We start from the raw sequence: 9,384 nt of genomic DNA, 5'->3' as shown, positions 1-9,384 counted from the left end.
TAAAAGGACGTGATAAAAATGATATGATATGAAGGAAGACGCTATCAGAGTTTATATGATAATTAAAATGGAAAAATGTTAGAATCTCATGCATTATTATGCGTTCATGCATCGGGGGTACCCCTTCTCCTTCGCGATAATACGGACGCATACGCTACGAGACAGAAAAATAATAATGATTATGTTCTGCATATGAGTTTATTAGTTAACATAAACAATAATTAAAAAAATATTATTATTGTATGAATTTAAAGTTCAAAGCAGGCTAAGTTGATCAGCTTGACGGCTTGACCACAAATGGCGTGTTCCGTTTCAAACAAAAACGATGGCGTTGGCGACCGCCGGTCCCCATCTCAGTGCTTCTGAATTGTAATGTTTCCTTTTGCATTTTCTTTCTAAAATTGTTCCGAATATAGAGCTGTAAGTACAGATTGTATTCGCTGCACTTTGATTACTTTTTTTTNTCTTCGAATCTCCAGGAAACAATACCTTCCATATTTTCATATTCATCTCGCTTCTCTGTTAACTCTTCATTTCAGTTTCCGTTTTTGTTGCAGATTGACCCCCCGCCATGCCGATTTTGGATTTTAATGATCGTCTTTCGCTAGGTACACTTGAATGTAAATCCTGCTGTGGCATAGAATGTTTCTTCATCTCTTTGTTTCATTTACTTGTCGATTATGCCTCAACTGCCGTGGTTTTTGTGTTTATAATCTGATGCTGAGGGGACTCTTCTGCTTCATATGGATTCTGCGGTAGGTTTTTGAATGAACAGAGTAAAATTGCTAGGGAATAGGGGAAGGAGAATTGAATGAAGTTTACTTAAACGAATGCCTGCTTTCGGCTTTATTTCGTGTTATTAGAACTATCGTGTTGTCGATCCTTTACGAGTCCGATTATGAGTCTGATTTTCGTAGTGTTTATGAGAGACTATAGCAGCGTAGGCTACAGTAAAGCTCTGAATGATTTGCTGGATTTTGGTAACGTTATTCTTAAGGCGATTTGTCGCATCAGACTAAAAAGTTTGCTAATGTTTACTGGTGGTAGAGAATAGGGATCTATTATTATTAGCTGTAGAAAAAGTTTAGTCAAATTTGAATAGTATATAGTTATTTGTCCAGCGTCCTGATCCACATACGCTAAATTTATTTGTAATGCTTGCTTTCGGCTTTATTTTGTGTTATTAGAACTATCGTGTTCTCAGATCCTTTATGAGTCTGATTTTTGTAGTGTTAATGGGAGGCTATAGCAGGGTAGGCTACAGTAAAATGTTGCTAGATTTTAGTTCTGTTATTCTTGTAAAGGCCATTTTCGCATCAGACTAAGGAGTTTGTTAATGTCTACTGGTAGAGAATAGGGATCGATTATTTGAAAAGTATATAGTCATTTGTCCAGCGTCTTGATCCATTTAAGCTAAATTTATTTGCAATGGTGATTTTCTGAATATAAATCTCACGAAAGCTAATTTGTAGTGAATAGTTATTTGCCCAGCGTCTTGAACTATTTAAGCTAAATTTATTTGCAATGGTGATTTTCTGAATATAAATCCCACGAATGGTAATTTTTAGCGAATTAGTTATTTTCCCAGCATCATGATCCATTTAAGCTCAATTTATTTGCAACGGTGATCTTCTGAATATAAATCTCACGAACGCTAATTTGTAGCGATGCAGTTGGATTGGAGGAGTTTTATTGTTTTATGAGTATTTGGCCTCAAGATGTCATGCTTATCTAATGTTGATTGGTACTGGGAAGAAAGAAAGTGAGATCTGCTGCTGGAGGGCGAGAGAAAGTCTATATGATATTTGCCTGTCCGGCTCCTTTGGGATGTTTTTCTTTTTTTACATTTTTCTTGAGAATAATACTTGTCTGCTGGAATTTTATCGATTTCTTGCATATTTTTAATCATCTTGTTGACTTCACTAATGGCTGTCGATGGGGAAGAACAAAGAATGGTCCTCTTGATTTTTAACATCATTTGTTATTTATTCCCGTAAAATGTAAATGATGAGTTGAGCAGATTAGTTAAAGGGCTCTAAATCCATTTTGCAGTTGAGGGAGGTTTCGACAGCTGAATAAGAACTTGAGGAGCACCAAAGAGGAGATGAAAGAGGGGTCAACAGGGTTGGCTATTGGAATTTTGATAGGAGTGGTGATTGGAGCTCTTTTGGCGATTCTTGCTCTATTCTGCTTTAGATATCATAGGAAGCGGTTGCAGATTGGTAAAAGCAGTTCCAGGACAGCAGCAAATGTTCCCATTCGAACAAATGGAGCTGATTCTTGTACTATTCTATCAGACTCCAGAGTGAGTCCAGAATCACCAGTGAAGTTCAGCCGAAATGGCATATCCTCATGGCTTGACAGATTCAAGAGAAGCAGTGTGATCTCGGCATCTGGGATGCCTGAATATTCTGTTAAGTAAGTCTTCTAGTGCAACTCATCCCTACCATTTAGTGTGTATGAGATCCTGTCATATTTCTATGATGTACATGCCTTGATATTATGATTCAACTGAATAAAATATTCGATGTAGAGAGAAAAAGATGATCCCTATTTGAGGAATTTTGATAATTGCTAAAAAATCTTTCAGATTTTAGTATGTCTTCACTTTCTACCGGTACTGTGGTTGCAGAAACTCTCCCAATACCTTCTTTAGATTTCATGGCTCTCTAGAGATTAGTAGTAAAAAAATTTCAATTTCTAAATTTTCTTTTCTTCACCTCCACTTAAGGCTAAGGGCGCTAAGAGACTACTATCGTCTGAGAAAGAAGGAAGATGTAACTGTAATTTGATAGTTGTGATGAAAATGTAATTTAATTTGTTATTAAACGTTGTTTGTGATACGATGCAGGGATCTGCAAAAGGCAACCGGCAATTTTACAAGTGTAATAGGACAAGGGGCATTTGGTTCCGTTTATAAAGCTACTTTGCCATCTGGTGAGACTGTTGCTGTGAAAGTGCTCGCAACCAATTCTAAACAAGGAGAAAAAGAATTCCAGACAGAGGTAAAGATGGTGAATCATTAATTTGGGCTTCATATATAGAATATGTTACAAAATACACAATTTCATAAAAAGGTTGTTTCCTTCAGCTGTTCCTCAAACTTTAACGAGCAAATATCCATTGCTAAAAAATATGCCTGGTTTGCTACTCCAAGGTTATGGCTTTATAGTTCTTTTTCCCTATTTCCATTGCTCCACTTTCGGATCTAATTTTGATGATTAACTGTTGTCATCAAAGAAGATAAAAAGAGAAAAAATGTAATGAGCAAAGGATGAAACGGTTTTAAACTTACTCTGGAAATCAGATCTTTAGTTTAGAGTTCGGAAATAAAATAAAAGAATTTCGTATAACATTTAGCTCGACCAATATTCTTGCTGTTTTTTTATTTCTTAGAAGCTTTATTCTTTTCCATGTATTTTTCTTCTAATTGACAAACTCACGTATTCTATGTTTACTGTATCAATAACTGTTATTTCCCTGTGGATCATTCAGGTGATGTTATTGGGAAGATTGCATCATAGAAACCTCGTGAATATGGTTGGATACTGTGCTGAAAGAGGCGAACATATGCTTGTGTATGTCTACATGAGTAAAGGCAGCCTAGCATCTCACTTGTATAGTAAGCTGACTATATTCCCTCTTGATCTGTGAAAGGAACAGTTTCAGAGATTGACTATGTAACGCCCCAGATCCACTGCTAGCAGATATTGCCTTCTTTGGGCTTTCCCTTTCGGGCTTCCCCTCAAGACTTTAAAACGCGTCTGCTAGGGGAAGGTTTCCACACCCTTATAAATGGTGATTTGTTCTCCTCCCTAACCAATGTTGGACATCACAATCCACCCCCCTTCGGGGCCCAACGTCCTCGCTGGCACTCTTTCCTTCCTCCCATCGATGTGGGACCGCCCCCAAATCCACCCCCCTTTGGGGCCCAGTGTCCTTACTGGCACACCGCCTCGTGTCTACCCCCTCTTCGAGGAAGAGCGAGAAGGCTGGCACATAGTCCGGTGTCTGGTTCTGATTTGTAACGACCCAGATCCACCGCTAGCAGATACTGTCCTCTTTGGGCTTTCCCTTTCGGGCTTCCCCTCAAGGCTTTAAAACGCATCTGCTAGGGGAAGGTTTCCACACCCTTATAAATGGTGGTTTGTTCTCCCCCCAACCAATGTTGGACATCACAAACTAGAAACTTTCTTTTGTCACTATCAATGAATCTAATTATTGTTATCATCATCTAATCTCAATGTTCACGTTGATGTATAGTATTAGCTTCTTAAATTTCAAGAGAAAATTATTGTATGGTAATTGTGCACAAGCTCCTTATAATTTCTACAATAGAGAATGACTTTCTCTTGTTTCTGTATAGGTGATCAGAATGGACTACTGAGTTGGTATATGAGACTTCGTATAGCTTTAGATGTAGCAAGGGGTTTGGAGTATCTCCATGATGGGGTAACTTTCTTTTATCCTCGGTAATCAGGCAAATAATCAGCACATGAACGTTTTGAAATTCGTGCATGGCTGAATGCTATTGATGTTAATGATGCTTCATGCTATTGATGTTAATGATGCTTCAAATTTTACTTCAGGCAGTTCCTCCAGTAATTCACCGGGATATCAAATCAGCCAACATTTTGTTGGATCAGTCCATGAGAGCAAGGGTATGCCCTTTCTGCTTGTTTCAAGTGTCTCTGCAATAAGACTCGGAAGGGAACTTGTTATTGTTTTCATCTAAATTCTGTTGCTTTAATGTAGATCAAGGATTTTCCAAGACAATGTTTTATATATCATCAAGTTCGCTTGCATCTGAGTTAATATAATGATAAGCAGGTTGCTGATTTTGGGCTTTCAAGAGAAGAGATGGTAGACAGTCGAGCAGCTAACATCAGAGGAACTTTTGGATATCTCGATCCTGAGTACGTATCTTCGAGGGCTTTCAACAAGAAAAGCGATGTTTATAGCTTCGGAGTATTACTTTTTGAGATTATAGCTGGCAGAAATCCTCAACAGGGCCTTATGGAATATGTTGAGCTTGTAAGATCTCTCTCTCTCTCTCTCTCTCTCTCTATCTCTGTGAATGAATTAGCAGCTCTACTCTGTGAAGTTCCTACCGTTTTGAGTACTTTCCTTCACAACTTTGTTTGCGTAAGCCCTTTTTTGGCACTAGTATCTCACAACCTTCGTCTAAAAACAACACAATTTTCTATGATGATGATTAGGCTGCTATGAATTCTGATGGTAAAGTTGGGTGGGAAGAACTTGTTGATTCCCGTCTCGACAGAAATTTCGATGTTCAAGAGCTGAACGAAGTTGCAGCTCTTGCATACAAATGTGTTAACCATGTCCAGAAAAAGCGACCTTCAATGAGAGACAATGTACAAGTTTTGTCCCGAATCCTAAAACAAAGGAAGAACAACAGTCGTAACCGAAATACGGTGTCAACGACAACGGATGAAGTCGCCATTGATATTGATCAACTAGAAGCCAGGAGTCCAAGGCCTGAACACAGAGGACAACAGCCCGTGGATAGTACACCTGAATCATGTGAAGTATAGAAAATGGTTCTTGGTTCATTTTCTTTTATTCTTCTTTATATTGACAGTGCTTTTCTCAACATACCAAGAAAGAAAATTAGCAGAAGTTAACAAGAATGTAATATAGTTTTTTTTTTTTTTTTATTCCTTTTGATGTTTGTAAATTGAGGCATCGGCAATGAAAGTAGTAGAAATTTTTTTTTGTTCATTACTTTTTCTGCTGCTATCCTTCTAATGCTATCATTTTTTTGAATGAAAAAAAGATATGATTCAATCGAATTTAACCTCAATTCAGATTTTTTATGGAACATAATTAAGTGAATGAGATACTAATTATTATTCCAAGGTAAACGGACCAATCACCATGATTGTTCAATCCTCCCTTCCAAAATTGATGAATTAAAAAAGGATCAAATTACAGCATCAATCATAAACCAATCTTAAAAAACTTGTATATTATGCTCATAAATTTTGTACTGCACGTGTCGTAAATCCATTAAACAACAATGATGATACATTCTAAATAAAATTTCAATTATAAAATCCAATTAAAAATAAATCAAAGTATAATTTTATTTATTTATTATTATTATAATTTTAATTTAAGTAAGAACATTAAATTTTTAATAAAAATAAATGAATTTGAATTAGACTAATTTTAGACAATTGATTAATTAAATTAATTTTGGAATAATTGATTTAAACTCAAAATAGATGGGTTAGGGTTAGGCTTGTCGATTGGATTGTATGGGTATGGGTGTATGTACGGTGAATGAATTGAATATTGTTTTTAACATTTCTCTACATTGGGTAATACGGCGCCGTTTAAAAGCGCAGCGGCATCTTCTTCTATCCCTGCAGTCTGCGATTGCATTATCCATTTGTAAAGCCCACCCAATACTTCTCTCAGACGAGTCTGCGGCAGAAACAATGGCAGCCATGGTCTCGCTTCAGAGCTCCATGACCGCTCTTTCGCTCTCTTCCAGTTCCTTTCTTGGCCACCGCCTTCAGCCGTCCACAATTTTCGCTGCGCCCGTACGATTTCTACTCTCCCTTTCGATTCTAATTGCTTTCTCATTCTGCTTCATTTTAAGCGGTTTTCTCTTCTTTTTGCCTCTCAATTTTGTTCTTCTGAGCAATTATGCTTCAAAATGTATACCTGGTTCCCTGGTTCGGTGAACTGTCGACTGAAATTTAGCCGATAGATGAACTTCTTAGCTCTATAAATCGTTTTTGCCTGTGATTTTTTAGTTTTAATTTTGCTCTGTAAATTATTTGTTCATCTTGACATCTGAGCTGTGTCCTGCATCACCAACATGGAAACGTCGAGCGTTTCTTTTCTAGTTGTACATTTTCCCTTTCTGTTTGGAAATGATGATGATTTGATTTCTTGATTCTGATTTTCTCTCCTGAAATTAGATCTTCAATGTCATCAGGCAACCATTGTCTGTGCTTCTCATTCGTAAATCTTTTCTTTTCCCCTCTTGTTTTGGTTGTCTCAACAAACATTTAGCATTTTGATATTATTTGGTATACTATCTGTAAGTAGCCGTATATAAATCCAAGTACATTTGCACTGCGTTCCAAAGAAGTATTTGGACAAAAAATAGATCAAACTTAAAAGTTTCTGTCAAAATTTTCCCCCAAACCTTGGTAATTAAAGAATACTTCCCAGATGTTCTGTGGCCTTTCAAGCTAACAAATTTTATCAGTTATTGTTTATATTTGAGCTTGTTTTGCATTATATCGTGTTGAAGTAATTGGTAGGATAGTTTGTCTCTAAGCATCTCTTGATTAACTTGCAGGTAACATCGAAAGAGAAGCCATGTCTCATAGTAATGAAGGTTAGTATTCTTGCCTTTTCATGATTCGTCCTTTCAACACGTTTAAATTTAATAGAAGATCAAGTATGTTTACCATGAGTATATCTGGGGAAAAGAACGAGACGTGAAACAGGAATATGTTGAATGGTAGACTTGCTGAGAGAATGATATACATACTGCCACCTTGTGATATTATAAATGTATTGTGATCTAACCCTTTTGAAGTCCCTTTTAATAACCGTCATTTAGTACAAGTTTAAGCAATTTTCCATCGAATATGTTAATTTAGAATAAACTCGATGCAATTGTAGCAATTTGATGAAGCACTATCAAATGCTTCTTTGATATAGGAAGTTTTTTTTTCACCATAAAAAGTCACTGTTTTTATAGTTAAAAGTAACTCCAAACATTCTATTAGATAGTGCTTCACTAAAAAATATCATTTCCAAAAGTCTCTCCAAATCCACCCAAGTATCAATGGTAGGTTTTATAATGATTCTATAATTGTTCTTATGGCTAATGGTTCTTTCCAGCAATGGTCATCTAAATCTTCTCTCTTCTAAATGAACTCTGCCACAAAGTAAAAGTTTAGAATGATATGTTCGGTGTTTCAGTTCTTGCATTTCTCGTTGGAATGGGATCAAAGTCGTCTACTGTTTTCCCCAATATATTTACGTCTTTTTACATTTTCTTTTCCTTATTGGCAGCTCAAAAGATGGGAACGGAAGGAATGTAAGCCAAACAGCCTTCCTGTATTACACAAAATGCATGTCAAGGTTGGAGACACAGTGAAAGTTATAGCTGGCCGTGATAAGGGAAAAATTGGAGAAATCACACAAATTTTCAAACATAATAGCAAGGTGACAGTGAAAGAAATAAATTTGAAGACAAAGCATGTAAAGAGCAGAGAGGAGGAAGAACAAGGACAGATTATTAAGGTTTGTTTCTGTTCTTTGCAACTAATTCCAATCATCAACTGTTGTCTATACAAAATGAAAATCTATGAATGGTCAGTTTTTCATCAACCCGGAAACTTTTAGACCCTCCAAGAAATTGAAGTCCGTTTGGTGGTGTGGTTTATTTTTCATTTCCTTCGTCCGTTTGGTGGTGTGGTTTATTTTTCATTTCCTCCGTCCGTTTGGTGGTGTGATTCTATATTTGATTGTTTCTTCATTGTCTCATGTTTAACAGATTAGTTTCACCGCATAGTCTAATTTCTTGTTATGAACTTACATACCTCTTGGTGCTGATATTTCAGGTCGAAGCACCCATCCACAGCTCCAATGTGATGCTTTACTCGAAAGAAAAGGATGTAGCAAGCCGGGTCGGTCACAAGACCCTTGAAAATGGAAAACGAGTACGATATCTCATAAAAACTGGGGAAATAATTGACAGCACTGACAATTGGAAGAAGCTCAAGGAGGAGAAGAGCAAAACTGAAGTGGCTACTACTGCTTAAGGGTCCTCTTTCAACTGCACGTATCACTGATGTAGTTATGTATCTCAAAGGGTATTTCAGTAGCCCATATTCCTATTTCAGCAAACATTTTTGTTGCGGTCTGTTGTGTTCATTGATGCATAGTTGAGATATTGATTTGGTAGTTCATTGTTTATCTATAATTTATAACATATTCCCTTGGTTGAATGGTTGGAATCTCCCCTATACATGTTCAACTCTGAAAAGAATAAGTAACACATTCAAAAGTTATATTCAGAGGGAGAGTCTTGGACATGGGACATGAACATAGTTATACGTGAATTCTTGAAAATATAGGACATTGATAGTAAATCATTATTTATTTTTATTTTTAAATCCATAATCTTTTAGGTTTTTTTACTAACAATAAAGAACTTCTTTTTCAATTACAATAAAATTTAACTACATGCATGACATTAAATTTAAATGTGTGTAGTAAAACCTTAAAACAACACCAAAAAAATAAATAGTGAAGGGGAAAATAAGTAACTTAGCATTTGAAACAAATGGAAAAATAAATCAATTTTTTAATCTAACCTAAGGGCTACAA

At 36.3% G+C, this 9,384-nt stretch overlaps 2 protein-coding genes across 5 annotated transcripts; both read left to right on the top strand.

Annotated features, from left to right (window-relative positions):
• Positions 1–286: 286 nt before the first annotated feature.
• Positions 287–5,742, top strand: LOC111809785 (calcium/calmodulin-regulated receptor-like kinase 1). Of its 4 annotated transcripts, none has more exons than XM_023696209.1 (9): positions 287–369; positions 558–608; positions 2,053–2,418; positions 2,852–3,005; positions 3,496–3,622; positions 4,367–4,452; positions 4,590–4,661; positions 4,831–5,034; positions 5,220–5,742. In XM_023696209.1, the coding sequence occupies exons 3-9, from the start codon at positions 2,105–2,107 to the stop codon at positions 5,553–5,555; spliced, it is 1,293 nt and encodes a 430-aa protein (XP_023551977.1). In that variant the 5' UTR covers positions 287–369; positions 558–608; positions 2,053–2,104; the 3' UTR covers positions 5,556–5,742. The 4 variants fall into 4 exon arrangements, with proteins under 4 accessions (XP_023551977.1, XP_023551978.1, XP_023551976.1 ...); XM_023696210.1 differs by having other exon boundaries at positions 326–420; XM_023696208.1 differs by having other exon boundaries at positions 343–420; positions 540–608.
• A 594-nt stretch (positions 5,743–6,336) lies between these two features.
• On the top strand, positions 6,337–9,002 carry LOC111810905 (50S ribosomal protein L24, chloroplastic). Its single transcript, XM_023697740.1, has 4 exons — positions 6,337–6,569; positions 7,340–7,378; positions 8,065–8,295; positions 8,616–9,002. Exons 1-4 carry the CDS (start codon positions 6,465–6,467, stop codon positions 8,814–8,816), a joined length of 576 nt encoding a protein of 191 aa, XP_023553508.1. The 5' UTR covers positions 6,337–6,464; the 3' UTR covers positions 8,817–9,002.
• The last annotated feature ends 382 nt before the right edge of the window (positions 9,003–9,384 follow it).

Source organism: Cucurbita pepo, chromosome LG14 (genome assembly GCF_002806865.2).
Source record: "Cucurbita pepo subsp. pepo cultivar mu-cu-16 chromosome LG14, ASM280686v2, whole genome shotgun sequence".
Classification (NCBI taxonomy): domain Eukaryota; kingdom Viridiplantae; phylum Streptophyta; class Magnoliopsida; order Cucurbitales; family Cucurbitaceae; genus Cucurbita; species Cucurbita pepo.
The sequence above is the reverse complement of the archived record's forward strand: the minus strand, read 5'-3'. Positions and strand labels throughout refer to the sequence as shown.